Raw genomic sequence first — 17,514 nt, 5'->3', positions numbered from 1 at the left:
TATTGGAAAAAAAAAAAAAAAAAAAAAAAACTAGAGTTCATACATATGCAAACATGAGCTAAATGGTAAGAGAAATGCTTTCTGGAAAGGATATCTCGTGTTTGCTTTTTGCACCATATTCATAAATTACATTTGAAGAAAATCACTTCACTTCACTTACCCGATAAAACCAATAATAACTGAAATCAGCCACTGTTTCCAATTAAGCTTGACGGTAGAAGTAAACTTTCCAACGAACTCAACTATGATTACCTATAAAAACACACGAGAAAAAAATAGTATTATTAATGTTCATGGACAGGACAAAAAAGGCCCAGAACCTAGGGCATTGAAGAATTTAAGAGGGGCTAATATAACTGCTCTTACCTGAAGTACAAGTGTTATTCCAATTATACCAATGAATAGGTGGTTTTTTGAAATCCCTTTGAAAATATTGATTTCATCTGGTTTCCGGGCATTAAATTCGTTGAAGATCTGCATTTCAAAAAATTAGTCCCTTATCATGCCTTGTAGTTAGGAACTCTCAACAACCAAATCATACAGCAATGCTATAATGGAATTTAACTGGAATCATTTTAATTGTTTGTTCCTTCATTTTATTAAGAGCAGTTAAAAGATTTACCTGACAGAGCACAAATGCATTGAATATCAAGGTATTCTTCACTTCAATCGCATGCTGAGGGGTCTCATGCTCCAAACCTAGTAAACTCTCTCCTCGAAAATTAAGGACAAGCAGCACGGTCACTTGATATGCTGCCTAAAATTTTAGAAACCACAATCAACAGTTACCGTTATTGTATGTTAAGTGACTGGAAAAAAAAAAAAAAAAACTAAGCAGAAAATTTATAGCAATTTGAAGTGTTAATATTGACAAGATAGATAGAATAACACCAAACACTAAAACGTACCTGTATCAGCAGGTTCCTCCACATGATATTTGTTATTAGTGGTTCCCTGAAAATGTGCATACACCATCAGGTAAATCATAGAAAATGCAAAACCATGTCCCAGTTATTTTGATAACAGAGAAACAAAAGGAACATAATGAGACACCAAGTAAATTAAAGACCAGAACTGGGACATTTTACCTGGGAAATATCCTTATAGAATAAAGGCACCAGCATTTTTACAGGAAATATATACTAATACTCACACAAGTTGTCTAATAATAACAAAACGCAAACAAATGGCTGAGTTTAAGGCTGAGGTAGGAAGGTTTGAAATTGCAGTAAGGGTAAGCCATGAATCAGGTTCAAGAATCGAACTAAAACAGAGCCATCTACTCCTCTGAAGTCCAGATGATACACTAGTTGTAACATACATACATCCAATATCCCAGGCATAAAATGCTTGGATAAATCAACATGGCGTCTCCAACAATTCTAAAACATTTTCAAATAAAATTTTCAACTCATTGTATTCCTGTTCTAAGCATAGAAAAGGTGAGATCAGTTTCAAAATTTTCAACATTTTACACACCAACAAGGTGCCAACCAACGTAGCATTTCTTACCGGCGACCAACTGGAGATCTATTCATCAGGTGATCTGTTGGAGGCTCAGTAGCCAGTGCCAGTGCTCCAAGAGTATCCATGATAAGATTAACCCAAAGGAGCTGTATTAATAGATAGAAACATTAGCATGAAAACAGACTAACTGAAACAGTTAACCTTTTTTAGTTGTGTGATACTAGGAGTGAAAATACCTGCACTGCATTTAATGGGACTTCACCAGAAGACATTGCAGACACAACATTTATAATGAGAGCTGCAACATTAACTGTGAGCTGAAACTGAATAAATTTCTGGATATTTGCATATACAGATCTACCCCAACGGACAACCTGCATTAAGGAGACATTTAAAATAATTGAAACTTGCACTTTCAAAAAGAATGAAATAATAATAGCACAACTTTGGCCCTAAAATGCTTATCAACTTGGGCGTTCAATAATATTTAGTTAGTCTATGGTCGTAGTGAGTAGCAACAAAAGGCCTAAGACCTTGATCTACATAATTTTGAAGAATCTGATGTCCTGCAATAGCATAAAAAAGCGAGGATTCTAATTCAAACTAAATTAGCTGAAAACAGTGTCCACCTTCACGACTGAAGCAAAATTGTCGTCCAAAATTATGATATCTGAGCTCTCTTTAGCAACTTCTGTGCCTTGAATACCCATTGAGAGACCAATGTCTGCCTGAACTCAAAAAATGAATAATAGCAATGTAGCAAGTCAGAGTACCTTGTGAAAAGAGATAACTGATTATAATAATATTAAGAACCATTGATACAGAAACATAACAAAACTAGGGCTCTGCACTATTCTCTTAAGCAAAGATCTCAACCCAAACCAATTCAAATTTGTTTTGTTAGAAAACCAAACATTGAAATTATTAACCAAAGCCACTGTTTTGTGAAAAAAAAATAGCACTTGAAATCACCGACCAGATAATGAAAGGTCGCCACACATTTTAAGGAAAAGGAACCAGTTAGGAGAAATGCCTCAGATATAGGACCCTAACTTCCAGATGCATTTTGAATTCTAAACTTCCACCAAACTTCCTCCAAATGAACTGTGTGGCACTCTTTCTTTGAAAGCATGGAACAATTGTAACAGCATTAAAAAAAGAAGTCAAACCTCATGTAATGCAGGAGCATCATTTGTTCCATCTCCAGTTACAGCAACAACATGTCCCCTCCTTTTCAATGCTTGCACAAGCAAAAGCTTGTCATTCGGAGAAGACCTCCCCATCACCTAAAAGATTTTGAATAGCACATGTTTTCTAAGAAATTTGGCTCTTTTAAGTTTTAGACAATCTGCAAATATACAAAAACAGAAAAAACTAATAACAAATGGAGACAATTAATTCTTACTGAGATCTTCTCTGCGATTTCTTCTCTTTCTGGATCTGTATATTCACGAAACACTCTTCCTTCAATAACATTAGGCTCCACAGCATCTTCTTCTGAATTCAGTATCCCACATTCCAAAGCAATTGCTTTTGCAGTTTGAGGATTGTCACCAGTTACCATACGAACCTATGTACAAAAGTTCCGTGTTATTATTTCAATGCCTGGCATAATCAAATAAGCATGTATTAATGAAGAAAGGCCTAAGATTCAACACTCATATTTGTGGAATGGCATCAACTTGATACAAAAATAAAATTGTAACACTAGACTTCATCTAATTGTAACTCTCTCAATCATAACCATATAATGTTCTATTTTGTTTAAATGATGCATACAATTACAGAATCTTGATGGCTAAAAACGTCTGCAAGTAACACATTAATTAGAAGAAGTTCAGATGACTTCCCAACAAGACCCAGCAACATCCCCAGTAACAGGAACCAGGGAAATAGAAAGTAATCTGCCCTTCACTTAAACTTCTTGACCACCAATTTATGTTTGCAGGTCAATAGAGATCTCGTGTTGTTTATCAGGACCAATTTCATGCTCTCAAAAGGTAAATTTATAAAGACTGCATGTGAGAGAGAGAGAGAGAGCTCAGCCGGAAAAGAATTTCCCACACTTTCAGAATCACCTCCCAGCAAAACTATAGCTAAAGTTTATGAACAAAATAAGTTGTCCTTGGCTGCTTTAAAATATTTTAAGTGTGGAAGAAATAAAAGCATGATCTATCTTAGGAACCAAAACCTGTTTCAATGCATTTCCCCCTTAATTTGAGAAAACTCTCAAATATAGAATTATATTTGACCCAATAGCAACAATCTTCCAAATTGCAAGCATAAAAGAATGAACAGCATTAACATTCAAAACTAAAACCTAGATAACACTTATATTCAACTCAATCAAACTATTTTTATATTTAAGGGAAAACAAAGCAAAGTAGAAAGAGAAATATAAACTAGCTGAGCATCAAATATCACAATGACTTGACTCTCTAGGAGATGGGAAAGACCAAGACATAGGAGCATTGCGATCAATATAGAGCAAGATATCAAAAGCTTAGTAATTTCAAAGGAAACAAGCACACAAAAATTAGAAAATAAATAAATAAATAATGACCTAAAATATGTAGTTCAGAAATTCTGAAGGAAAAATAAATCTGTTATGTATATCCCAAATTGTTTTTCCAAAGTAATCGTTCATACCAGAATTAATACAGGTTCAAAGTTATCAGAAACCAGCATTCAGCATGCTGAAGAATGAATCCAACAAAGCTTTTATAATACATAAAAGGTTGGAGAGCAAAAAAGAAATTGCAGCGTCATACAACAAATAACTGATAGCATATCAATCACGCAGGGGTTAAAACATGACAAGCAAAAATACCTTAACACCAGCATTTTGGCACAGTCGAACAGCATCTCTCACACCTGGACGACATGGGTCCTGCATAATTTTATATACAAGGTAGCATGCAAATATAAATCATAACAGTCTGAAATAAAATTCAATTATATGCGAAAATGTAAATGTTCAGCAGCTGAGTGAAACAAAATTGTGTAAATATAAATGTTAAGAGCCAAGTGAAGCAAAACTAGATTACATAAATCAACAAAGTGAATTGAGTAAATTAGTTGCGTCTCACAAGGCCATTAGTAGAACATCATTCTTGGTGTGATAAATAAGGATGTCATCGTAAACAAGTGGGATATATGATAATCTCGACCATATTGCAACATGTACCTTTATGCCAATAATTGCAAGCAAAACAAGATCATCTTGAGGAATCACCCATTGAGTTAGTTGTTGTTCATCAGCTGGAACTTTGTCCATGTCATATGTTCTATATGCAATGGAAACACAACGCAAACTACTGCAAGCCATATCTTCAATAGCTTTCTTAAAAAACAACACCTGAAATCAATCACCCGTTTCACCAAAAAGAATCCTATTATAATGTGAATGATACCATCAACAATAGCAGGTGCCTCTTAAAATGATGAAACTAACATTATTGCTTTTCAGTTCTCTAAATAAAGAGAAAAGTCTGACGTGAGAGAGAACAGAAAACAACATTTCCACTCAAAGAACTGTGACTACCCTCCTTTTACCAAACGCATTACATGGACAAACTTAATCAGAGAAAGCAACCATTTAAACCAACCTTGTCTTGATCCAATGGCACTGTGTTGCCACTTGCATCAACATATTTTGTACATGAGGCTAAGACTATTTCAGCAGCCCCCTTCCAATGTATATGCACTTGAGAGTCGGGCTGTAAAAATTAAACAATTTTGAATCACATCTAAGAGCAGAGTACAATATTGGTTCAAATTCACAATTTTCAATTAGTTTCCTAATTATATATGGACTACATTTCTGGCCTGTATAAAAAATATTGTGGGCCATGATATCTAGAGTTTATGAATTGCATAGAAAATAAATTTTACTGTGCTATTTTTATTGCCCACCAAAACTTTAGCAAAAGAAAGAATTCTGAGTGTTGCTATTCAACGATGTTCAAATGAGTCGAATTACTTCATACACACAAGCAAGGTTCTATAGGTCTCAGTTTTAGCAGATCGGTGCAATGGATGAATCATAAAGGTAACAGTTCAATTGGTATTTAACATAAATGAGTTGAGTTGCAAAAAACAATAACAACACACTCTTGGGCTTTTCACAATCTTAGAAATGAAGGATAGTATGTACTTGATACTCTTTTAAAGAGAGAGAAGCACCAAACAAAAATCAACTTTTCCCAAAAGCACAGTCCCATACTGGGCTGTCAATTTGCTTTCACTAAGGTTACTATATAATATAACAAATTAACAATGTAGTTATATTACCAGCTGTAGTGCCACCCCGCCTTTTTTCTTCTCAGAGTTGAATGGGAATACATGAATGACATTCGATTCAGATCGGACAGCATCGAAATTCATCCCCAGCTACCAACAAGGAATACCCATGATCTGATTTAGAATTCAAAATTTCACCTTATAGCAAACAAGAGTAAGTTAAAAAACAGACCTTGATTGCCCATCCCATAATGGCCTTTTCTGTTGGCGATCCAGAAATCTCTAGATCTCCACCTCCCTGCCAAAGAGCAGTGACAGCAAATCATATGATGCCCTAGATACTTGATCATCTGCTCAATTACATTTTTCATATTTAAGAAAAAAAAGCATGAGAAATCCCTTGAACTTACCTCAGGAACAAAAACACTGCCCGTTGTATTTTGTGCAATACCTTCAATAAGTAAAGAAGACAAAATAGGAGGCAACTGTGATTTACTTTCAGGAAGATCCATTTTTTTCCCTCCAGAAAAAGCTTCCACAACGGTCATCTGTGAATCAAAGAGGTCTTTGAAATTAACGCGAGAAGAAAGACACTGACCCTATTACTCACTCCCTCATCCGAGTCAAGGAAAAGCCATGAGAACAATCTTTTCCTCAAGATTCACCTGATTCAAGGTCAAAGTTCCAGTCTTATCACTGCAAATAGTGGTGGCAGAGCCCATGGTTTCACAAGCAGAAAGCCGGCGCACCTGCGATTCAACTTCTATTTAAGCCACAGAGTGTCAAGGTCATCAAAACCACCAACAATAATATAGAACATCACATACCAAAGCCTTATCTCTCATCATTTTTCTCATCGAGTATGCAAGACTGTCATAGAAGAAAAAAAACAAAGAAAAGAGAAAGAGATTCTATTTTAAGCATAACATATTCAATCATGAAACCAGTATATGAAAGTCAGAGGTAGCATCAACTGCTATAAAAAGGAAAGATGGGAATTAATCTGCTACAAAAGGTAATAATAAAATGCATGGTTTTTTTTTAACAGCACAAAATGCGTGGGCTAATGAAAGGTAGTAATAATTTGAACTTGTGATGACCGCTGATTAAAGAAATAATGGATGATGTTTGGATAAACAATGTTGCCCCAGATACTGGACTAATTACAAGAAAGTAAACTCACGTTAAAGTAACTGCTAAGGGAAGCCCTTCAGGCACTGCAACTACAACAATGGTGACCTACAAGGATTATAAAGTTAGTTAATCAGAGGCATATAGAGACTAAGGAGAATGCTTGAAGAAAGGATCACATACCGCGACAGTCAGAATTTTAACGGCTCCATCTACTGCTGTACTAACTTTTGTTTTACCCGCTACGAACTCAGGACTTCCATCAAAGTTTTTTGTATGTCCAGTGAAATATCTGTTGGATCAAATTTGCAAATTCAACATACAGACATAAAGAGAGGTGAAGAGGACAAAGAAAAAGATATCGCAGTTACCTGACCAAGAGGACTACCAAGACAAGCAAAGCTACTGTCAGCCCCACAATACCAATGAAAGTTGCGACCCCATTCAAGCGCACCTGTAAGCAGTCACTAACAGTAAATATGAAGCTTATAATATAAAGGTTATTACAAACCAATATTGAGAAAACCAACCTGCAAAGGTGTTTCTTCACCATTGTCTTCTGAAATACTAGCCATGAGCAACCCCCATTCAGTATTAATTCCAACACCTGTTACCTGCAGACAATGGGAAAAAAAAGACACGTAAGCTAGCAAGGTAAATAGAGGCCAATAAACCATCAACCCCTACCATGAGAGCACACCCTTTGCATCCTTAATTATATCTGTCAGTTGAGAACAAGATTTTGACAATCAACAAGCAAGCAAAGTTTCAATCCTTAAAAGTGAAAGCATTTGATAGCTTCAGGAACATTACAAAACTGGTTTTCAATAAGTGGTGGTACCATGGCAATGTTATCAATGAACATGGAAAAAAAAAGAGGGAAAGAAGAACACAACAAGCATGAGGAAAATTTACATCAACAAAAAAAGATTCCTCCAAGCATTCCCCAAATCACCAACGCCATTCATCCCAATGGTGCTTTCCCTTGCAAGGACTGAAATCCTCTCATATTCTTTAGAATGTGATATATCTTTTTTTTTTAATCTCAGCCATTCAAATTAAAAGAATGGCTAGTGGATATTTCAAACAAAAGCAAATCTAAAATTTCAGGATAATTACTGCCATCGTTCTCCATAGATATTCTTCAATGATTCAACTCTAAGAATGCATAAACAGTTAGAAGAAAATTAAAAAGAAAAAAGAATCGAATCATTTACACCATCCATTTCTTGTTCAAGCACAGATGCACAAGTTGGGTCCACAGTTAACAATTTGAAATCAGATTCCTTGCTGTGCACTATTTGAAGCTAGCAATTTAGCATCATCAGAAAGTACACAAAAAAACAATGATTCACTAGGCAAGAGAAACATAAATTCTCTAATTTATGGTTATTTATTGATTATCCATTTCTTCTTTTGATTATAAATCTTTGATGAAATGCAGCCTGTACTTTTTTATATAATTTGTTTGCTATTTCTTTTTTAGTTTTTCACAATGAATTGAGGTGTATAATTACTTGTTTATGCAAAATATGAAAATAGTTGTGTTGGAATTTGGATAGTAAGATCGTGCCCATTAAATTTGGAAGGCTACAATTAAAATATCATCTCCAAATGAATGTGAAAGGGATCCGAATACCCCATGCAGAGTAAAAGGGATGGGGTAAGGCTAGGTTGAAGACAAACCCTCGGTCCCTCAAAGACAAACAAAAAGAATGCTGCACGTACTACCAGCCTTTTTCCCTCTTTTTACTCTTATTTCCTTTCAAATACATAGAAACCAAAAACAATGTTAAGCCCCTAACTGTATCCCTCCATTAGTTGCCTTCGATGAGCCAACAAGATGGATTTTTAAAAGGTAGAAAATTATTGTACTTAGCAGAGGGGAATAGAAAGAGAAAAGAAAAATGAGAACATTTAAATTTTACCAGCATAGTGCCACTACCATCTGCAACTTTGCAGCCAGACATTAGAAACGGTTCCCTGGAATTCTTTTGGACCTGAAAAAAAAAGCAATCAAACTTGAATACAAAGAGCGTAATAATGCAATATCAGCAAGTTGAAAGATAAATCCAAGGCTTACAATCTTGCTTTCTCCAGTCATGCTTGATTCATCAATAGCAAGGGAGTGACCAGTAATTAAAATTCCATCAGCCGGAACCTGGAAAAATATGGACGCCAATGAAGTAGGGGAAGAAAATGAAAATTACCAGTAAATGAAAATTACCTGATCACCAATGTTAAGGGGTATAACATCACCAGCAACAATATCATATATTGAAACTTCAACTCTTCTACCTCCTCTGGTAACCTACACAGGAGCCTTTAAATTTAAATTTGAAGTACAAGACAAATAAATGCCCATAATTAAAAATAAAATAAAATAAAACTGCCATAGTGGAAAGGCACCTCCAAATGAATGTTTCTCTTCTCCTCGTTTAAATTTTGAAACTGAAGAGATTGTTTGTAGTCACTTATAGCTGAAGAAAGAAAAGAAGAGGAGGGCATATAGAAAATGATTCTAGTGGATGCTCAAAGTTCAAGCTAATATTAGTGACCACAGAAAAAAGTAAACACTCATATCCATCTATGATATATAACATCATCTCCATCATGCTAGTCCTTGGAAGAAAATTTGGACTTTTAACAAAATGACCAGAGAGCATGACCAGATTGTCTAAGACATGACTCTAAGTCCTTGGAAGAAAATTTGGACTTTTAACAGTTTTGTGATTATTATTGGGAAGTTTTTTGTAAATTCAACACAAACCCACACCCATCCAGCAACAGATATCGATACAAAGAAATGCAGGTAAACACAGCACAAATATGTAACAAGGCACCAGGCGTCATCCTACAAGACCAACCACAGTGTTTCATCTATAGGAATTAGAACACGAAACCAAATAGATTTGACAAACTTAACATTGTAACTGAATCACATAAGTATTATCCTGAGAAGATTAAAACAAAAAACTCTACTAAGCAATGGGGGATACACTAATTTGCTACTCTATACAAAACTAAATTTTTCCCAATTCAAATACATAAAGCGCTATAAATGTATCTCCATACCTGTCACAACAATGACAAGAATAACTGCAAAAGCAATGCTGGCCCCTTCATACCATCCTTCCTTGACACCCTGCAAAAGAAAGTGCAAGAATCTCTGAATTAAGTAAACAACAATTTATTGATCAGATAAAGGTCAAGGAACCGTTACAAAAACATATAGCACGCAAGTTAACATGGAGACCACATTCAAGAAACTAGATGAACTTATTGGCAATTTTCTAGTGTTTTAATGCACCAATGCCATCTTTTTATCATTATTTTTTGTGTGTCTGTGTGTTTACATCCCTATGTTGATGTGTAGACTGCAAGCATATGATTCTTTTTCTTAATCAACCATCAATCTTGTTTCCCAAAAGCAAACCAGATTTTTGCCGTGTATATAATTTAAGCACAAGGGAAACCAAAATTTATTCGCCTCCAAGAAGCATGAATCGATTCATTGAAAGCTCTGGATGAAGCATTCTTCTGGTTTATATGGTCAAATAATGGTGGCACAATCAGTTATGCCCTGCAGAAACTCACCTCTGTCTTCATACCCAGCACCAAAGAGGCCACTGCAGCTACCATCAATATGATCAAAGTAAGATCTTGCCAAGCTTCCCAAAGGAACATCTACAGAAAGCACCATACTAAATTCAATCAAGGGTGTCGAATACTCCTCTTCTTTTTTTTTTGTCAAAGAAGTAGAGAAAGAAGGGGAAAAAAAGAAGGAAAAGTAAGCAATGATACTAAGTACAAATCTGCAAAATAAGTTACCCAAAAACTCCTTCCTTTTTTCTGAGGATATGTATTTGATCCAAATGCATTCTTCCGTTTCAATAAATCAGCATCATCTTCATGAATTCCCTTCTCTATATCAGTTTTCAATGCATCTGCAACCCCTTTTACCTGGTGTAGATATAAATAAGAAAATGAATCTAAGATAAGAATAGTAAAATGATACAGAGAACAAAGAGAGTGGTAGACTTACCCCACCGAGTGCCTCCAAAGCATTATGATCATGATCCCTCGTGATGGCAGAAATTTGCCCCGCGCTAATTCCAAAATCACCAGTGGGGGGTGGATGTGGTTCTGTGTCTCCTGCCATCCCCAAATTTCGGTTAGTTCACATACTACCAGCACAGTATAACATTTTCAAACCATACTTCTTGTGACGAGAATGCAATTAAAAACCTGTGGTGCACTGAACATTTCGGAGAAATCATAAATTACCCGTTCAACTAACACACTAAAAAAATTAACAGGAAATCTTATTATAAACAGTATCCAATATAAACTTCAAAAATTCCACCGTGCATATCAAAATCAGACCATGAAATAAAAATAAACAAATACGACCAAGAAAAAGAATGTCAATGATTTTCCAGCAAGACACAATGCCCTTCGCAGCAAATAACATCAAGTAAACAAAAAGAAAGAAACATGAGTGTGGGGAAATGAAATCAACAAAGAAATGAATAAAAGACCAGATAACAGATCTAAAATTCTGAACAAACAAATGATTATTTCACGCTAAATACAGCAAACGAACAAGAATGCGACAAATATAATAATCATTTCATAACACATGATAATGAGCACGAATATTCAAACAATTACCATAATTATAGCCTGATCAAACCATATCATACTGTGGTAACAAAACCACACCACATTAAGCACGGTAAAGGAACGGGAAAGTACCATTTAATCTATTATTCCCAGCTTCCTTGAAAAGATGTGCAGCCTAATACAAATCCAAAAAAAAAATTAAAATTAACAAAACATAACCTCCTGCAAATCAAAACATAATAAAAAAAATAATAATTATCATTATTAATTAAATCTAAAGCATTATTTACCCAAATCACTTGCGCATGTGCTCTTATCTTGCCTAATATTCTCCTCTTCTCCTCTTCCTTCTTCAAGTCCAGTGTATATCGGAATCTTCTAGAAGCATTAAGCACGAGCGCAGCTTTCTACGAAATCCACACACATTAACATTAGAAACATAAAATAAAAACTAATTACCTTACCTTATAAATCGCAAAAAAAAAAAAAAAAAAAACACAGACTGGAGAACGTCCCCGCCATCTGCGGAGGCTGTCGATGGGAGCGTTTTTGGTGCTGACGATATCAAAAGGACCAGACGAGCAGTCGGCATCGCGGCCGACGTCAGTAGAACGATTTTCACCAGCTTCCAAATCATCTCGCTGGCGTATACACGGCGAGCCTTTAAACAAACTTGTCATTCTCTTATTTCTGTCGTCGGGGAGATGGCACCACCGTCAGAAAAATCATCTCATTTTCAGTTACTTTTTCCATCATTAAAATCATTTAAAAAAAACCGTTACTCTTTTCAAAGAAATCTACACTCTCAAGAATAACTTCTGCCTGCTTGATTAAAAATGCGATTTAAAAAATAAATTAAATAAAAAAACAGTTCGAAGTGATAAAACAGTAGGCTAGGCCCAGTGTAGTAGAGTGTATTTATAACTGTATTTTACTGTTGCATGATACGGAAGGCTGGTGAGAACAACAGGCTGTGAGGGGTTTCCCGGCATTTTTTTACCGTGGTTAAAAGTAAATGTCGAGAGGGTTAATGTTTTTTTTTTTTTCATGAGAAGCTGTTTTATCGGATTTTAACAAGGTAAAAAAAAGGGGTGGTTCGGTAAGAAAGTGGTTAGAATGCTAATTTATCTAGTCCTTGTATTTTCGATTAATTGTTGAATTTGTCCTTTTTTTTGGAAATCATAAATCAGTATCTTGAGTACGGTTAGAATGCTAATTTTTTAAAAATAATATTTTATTTTAATTTTTTTCATAGTATGTGAAGGAAAAACTGAAAAGAAATGGAGGGTAGTTAGGGAAAAATAATTGAATTGTAAAGGAAAACTAACGAAAGCATTCAGTTAAGAACATATCTAAAGTTGAAGTACTGGAGTGAAATTAAGTATAAAGTACAGGTACTGTTACGCTTACCCGATCAAGTGGTCGGCAGTGCTGCTGCTCCCAAGACAAAGCTAATTAATCCTATAAAATGAAATCTATAGTTAATTTACATAATCAAAACGAAAAAGGAATGCTGCCGCAGCCGCAAAATAAACAGTGTGACGTGTCACTTTCACATCAAAAGGCCCTTTCGACGGTGATAATAAAAAACAGAAAAAAAGCTCAATAACTGTAATTATATTAGCAAAGAAAAAAAAATTATTTATCTACTTCGAGAAATATAATTATGATTATTTTTTAAAATATTTATATTTAAAAAACTATATTAATATTATTTTATTATTTTTTTAAAAAATAATTTTTAAAGTTAACACATCAAAATAATTTAAAAAAATTAAAAATATATTAATTTAAAAAAAAATCAAATTTTTTGACGCTCTTTTCAAACACACTAATAAATGCTTATGTAGATTTTCAAGCTAGTCTAGATCTATTATTTTTATTTAATATAATTTTATTTTAGTTTTTTTAGAAAAAGAAAAGCTTTGATTTTAATATGGCCGAGTTTGGACAAAGATCGAACAGATATTAAAAATTATTTGAAACAAAACTTTATGAAAGATAAGGATCCAGAATAAATATCAAATCCAGCCGACAGCATTGATGCTGCGTAGTAGAGGCACGAGGCAAAGATATGAGGGGATTGCCAAGATAAGCACTCGGGACACGGAAAACAATTTTCCGTGGATGCCACGTGGACACCTTACTAAAAATAGATAATCAAACAAACACCTTGCTGGCAGGAGACTCCCCCGACCCGCGAAGGCAGGCTACCCTACCTTCTACTATTATTATTATTATTTAATAAAAGAATTTACTTAAGGTTTTTTTAAGTTCTTTATCATTTACTAGACACGTGTAAGGAATTATCTTAAAAGTTAGATTTGCTGTCCGTTGGGGTTTCAATATTAGCCGTTCAAAGTTTAAAATCAGCATACAAATCTAGTCAATCAAAAAAAAAAAACAGTTACCTGGCCATATATTTTCTTTAAGATTAGGTAAATTATACATCATGTTATAAGGCTTAATTAATATTATCTTCACTTCCTATTCATGATGAATTGTGTTTATTATTCAAAAATTTAATCGAAATAGCACCAACAGTCCGCAAAAGAATTAATCAATCGGTTAAAGTTGTCTTAAATCCATTTTCTGCAGGCGTAATTCTTCTTTAATTTTCTAGAACGAAGAAAAAAGAAGTAAAAAACCTGCCCTATAAGTATTCTCTATGATCATAAAATACTTCATTCATAGCAAAAGGAAGAAGAAGAAGAAGCATGGGACCCCAAGAAGAGAACAAGATTTATGTTTTCATTTCAAGTTTTATTTCAGAATAAAATGTAAAATTGAACAGAACACACAGACACCATACTGTAATCCCAAGCCTCCCTTAGAGTTGATGTCATGAGTTAATCTCCATACATATGGCAATCTAAGAGAATTGTTGTAATAAAGAAAGTGCAGAGCAAAAATGTGGAAGAAGTCACAAACCAGCTGCTGGAGTAATCTCAGAAATTCTTTAACAGGCTTCTAGGAAACAGAGAGAACAATCAACGGTGACCTCTGCATCAGCAAGAAAGAGTTTTCGTGAGTTGCCTTCCCCTGTCTCTCCTTTAATATCAATAGCTAGCAATCCTCCACACATTATATACTAGATATTTCGAGCCATGCCGCGGCTCTGAATATAAAAATCTTATATGTAAAGAAAAATATCTAGGTATAGTAGGCATAGTTAATGTGTTTTTGAAAAGTACGAAAAATTTAGCCAATTACAACGCTGATACAAAGGATAATCAACAGAGAAAATTTTTTATGCTAAAAAAGAAAGGGAGAGAGGAAGAAGATGCAAAACCAAAGCAATGAAGTAAACGCTTCAAGCTGTATCATATACTCAAGCGACTTCACCCCTCTTTACCCCATCAAAATATGATTCGTCTATTCAAGAACAGTAATGATCAGACTCCCATCTCTTCCCCTCCTCTCTAAAGTTTCCAATCAGCTAATCTCAACGTATTGCACTATGAAGGATCTTGTATATCTGGACCTTGCCTTTGAGCATACGAGCCTTAAAGGAACGAGCAGAGACTAGCAGGAGATTATCGAGAGAAATACATCTAGCTATTACAGGAATCTAAATGACTTGTATGGAATACATGCACAGGTGGGATCCCTTCTTTAGCTTTTGGTTTCAAAGATTTGAATCAGTTCGACTTCTATTCTCGTCTTAAATCTCCTGATCTGGCAAGCTTTAGCACTTTTGAGTAAAGAATAGACTAACAAACCTCTTGCAGTAATCTAGAATACGGTAGCTTGGTAGATACAGTTGAGAAGGAACGATATTTGATTGAAATCCAAGCCGGCCCACTTCCTCTTTTTCCTTCCCTTTGTTTATGACGGATTGTGCATTTGCTTGCTCTGTAGCTTTTTTGGATCGAAATGGTAAGAAGAATGATGTGTGCAAGAAGTTAACTCTCAGAAAAGGGTGTTGAGATCAACGTTTTAAAGAGAATGGTGGAAGTTGGCTGTTCGTTAAGCTTTCTTTAAGATAGGTTTTTTTTTTTACATGATACTGGAGTCTTTTTTTTATTGTTAAATAGTCGTAGTTTAAATTTTGTAATATTATTCTTATTGTTTCATATGATTAAAATTAATTAATTACACAAGCTAATATATGCGTATGTAAGTTCACTTGAAAAAAATACGTTAGATACTGATATAAATTTTTGGTTAAGATGGTTTTGTGATTTTTTTAAAATTTGTATTTAATATTGTGATATAGTATATTTTTCAAAAATATTTTTATTTAAAAACATATTAAAATAATTCTTTTTACAATGAAAGGGAGGAAATACCTTGAGATAAAACTAGCATTAACCCTCCAAGGTGACCTATATGTTTTAAGCTAATTCTAAAACAATAAAACAAAAACAAAAATGTTAACTAATTGGCCGCTTTAATCATCTAAATATTTGTGTGTTAGATGTTTGTGGTGCCTTTTCCAATGAGCAATTTGTAAAATATGAGTGAGGCTAACCTTTTAAGGTAGTTTTAGGGTAAGTACGATACTGGATGGTAATTTTTTAAAATATTTCTTATTTAAAAATATATTAAAATAATTTCTTTATTTTTTGATATTATTTTATAAAATCATTGAAAAACATGAAAAAAGCATTGCATTGGCCAATGTAAAAAATCAATTATAGTCTCCTCTTCAATCCATTGAAAAATGACTAAAACTTGATAGTTAGCGATGAAGGTGTAACGACAAGAGTATTTGATTAAACTTGACAATCATGGAAAATAATGGGTGGGGGGAAAATATTGACACTAGGAATGGCATTGGTAATTTAATGCTTCCTCTTTCCTCTGTCGGCAGAGAAAGCATGATTCGGACATATGTTTAGTATAGATCTTATATTCTATTTTGTTTGTCGAGGTTAAGTAGGATATGCTATTAAAATCTATGTTTTTCAATAATTCAAAAATATCCAAACTTCTTGTTTCATCTGGCTTTATTATTACCGAGATACTTGGAAACACACTGCAAATCATGTTTTATAAAAATTTAATTTTTTTTTATTTAAATTTAATTTTTTTAATATTTTAAAATGTTTTAATATAATGATATTAAAAATAATTTTTAAAATATTAAAAAATATTTTAATATATTTTTAAACAAAAAATACTTTAAAAATAACCTTACTGTAATCCCAAACATATCTATAATATCTTTTAAGATCTTATAGGATAACAAACCTTGTTTATGAGCTATATATGGCGTCACACAACAAACACTATATTTTTATTTTTTTAATATGAAATTTTTAAAAAATATTTTTAAATTAAATGAATTTATATATTTTAAAAACATATTAATATTATTATTATTTCTGTATATTTTATCTGATTTAACACTGTTACCACCTGGTAACCCTATTCAACTACCAACTTCTTGTCACCAATTTTATGCTTCTTATCCATATGAGTTCGACGGCTATCGTCTATGTAAAATTATAAAATTTCCTGCCTAAAATCATAATTAAACAAGCTTCGACAAAAACACTGTTTGGGGGCACATAATTCCGCTGCCCATCTCGTTGTCGGCAAGCTACTTCCTCTGTACATTCTTAATTCGCGGCAGATAGCAAGGGCACAGGATTGAGGTCGTGACTTCGGGTGTCTTTTGTGATCGTGGTTAAAAAATATTTTTAAAAAATTTTAAATTTTTTAAAATTAATGTGTTTTTTATAATTTTAGATCTTTTTGATGTATTATTATTAAAAATAATTTTTTTAAAAACATTATTTTAATATATTTTAAAATAAAAAATACTTCAAAAAATAAAAAAATACTACACTCTCAAATACATTATTCATTTGAAAGATTTTGTAATACTATATATAGTTGAATCCTAAACTAATTGTTAAATCACATGACAAGGTTTTTGTTCGAAATAATAATCTTAAAATTTATCTCATTCTCGCTACTAGCTAGGTTGAAATGCTATGATGGAGTAAATTATTGAATAATTTTATGGTGCTCATTTTCAGGGTTTATATAAAAAAAATCTTATAAGAATATATTTTTTATAATTTTCAATGGATAATG

At 33.6% G+C, this 17,514-nt stretch overlaps 1 protein-coding gene across 3 annotated transcripts in view; it reads right to left on the bottom strand.

Annotated features, from left to right (window-relative positions):
* The window catches only part of LOC105120955 (calcium-transporting ATPase 10, plasma membrane-type-like), a 16,090-nt gene extending 635 nt beyond the window's left edge, over positions 1-15,455 (bottom strand). For all 3 annotated transcript variants that reach the window (XM_011019405.1, XM_011019402.1, XM_011019403.1), the window contains exons 1-35: positions 14,812-15,455; positions 14,398-14,469; positions 12,877-12,927; positions 11,982-12,156; positions 11,757-11,873; positions 11,599-11,641; positions 10,886-10,995; positions 10,672-10,803; positions 10,438-10,527; positions 9,916-9,985; positions 9,250-9,320; positions 9,068-9,151; positions 8,924-9,001; positions 8,769-8,840; positions 7,371-7,454; positions 7,212-7,294; positions 7,024-7,132; positions 6,893-6,948; positions 6,537-6,579; positions 6,375-6,458; positions 6,120-6,257; positions 5,942-6,007; positions 5,761-5,859; positions 5,076-5,186; positions 4,655-4,825; positions 4,298-4,357; positions 2,873-3,037; positions 2,637-2,753; positions 2,097-2,195; positions 1,704-1,841; positions 1,513-1,613; positions 909-954; positions 623-757; positions 367-474; positions 161-252 (exon numbers count right to left, since the gene is read on the bottom strand). In XM_011019405.1, coding sequence (XP_011017707.1) covers positions 161-252; positions 367-474; positions 623-757; positions 909-954; positions 1,513-1,613; positions 1,704-1,841; positions 2,097-2,195; positions 2,637-2,753; positions 2,873-3,037; positions 4,298-4,357; positions 4,655-4,825; positions 5,076-5,186; positions 5,761-5,859; positions 5,942-6,007; positions 6,120-6,257; positions 6,375-6,458; positions 6,537-6,579; positions 6,893-6,948; positions 7,024-7,132; positions 7,212-7,294; positions 7,371-7,454; positions 8,769-8,840; positions 8,924-9,001; positions 9,068-9,151; positions 9,250-9,320; positions 9,916-9,985; positions 10,438-10,527; positions 10,672-10,803; positions 10,886-10,995; positions 11,599-11,641; positions 11,757-11,873; positions 11,982-12,146 — 3,137 coding nt within the window. In that variant the 5' untranslated portion in view covers positions 12,147-12,156; positions 12,877-12,927; positions 14,398-14,469; positions 14,812-15,455. The remainder of the gene's footprint in view (positions 1-160; positions 253-366; positions 475-622; positions 758-908; positions 955-1,512; positions 1,614-1,703; positions 1,842-2,096; positions 2,196-2,636; positions 2,754-2,872; positions 3,038-4,297; positions 4,358-4,654; positions 4,826-5,075; positions 5,187-5,760; positions 5,860-5,941; positions 6,008-6,119; positions 6,258-6,374; positions 6,459-6,536; positions 6,580-6,892; positions 6,949-7,023; positions 7,133-7,211; positions 7,295-7,370; positions 7,455-8,768; positions 8,841-8,923; positions 9,002-9,067; positions 9,152-9,249; positions 9,321-9,915; positions 9,986-10,437; positions 10,528-10,671; positions 10,804-10,885; positions 10,996-11,598; positions 11,642-11,756; positions 11,874-11,981; positions 12,157-12,876; positions 12,928-14,397; positions 14,470-14,811) is intronic.
* Positions 15,456-17,514: the final 2,059 nt, after the last annotated feature.

The sequence above is a fragment of the Populus euphratica genome, unplaced genomic scaffold (assembly GCF_000495115.2).
Source record: "Populus euphratica unplaced genomic scaffold, PopEup_1.0 scaffold31.1, whole genome shotgun sequence".
Classification (NCBI taxonomy): domain Eukaryota; kingdom Viridiplantae; phylum Streptophyta; class Magnoliopsida; order Malpighiales; family Salicaceae; genus Populus; species Populus euphratica.
Note: the sequence above shows the minus strand (reverse complement) of the source record. Positions and strands in the feature narration are given on the sequence as shown.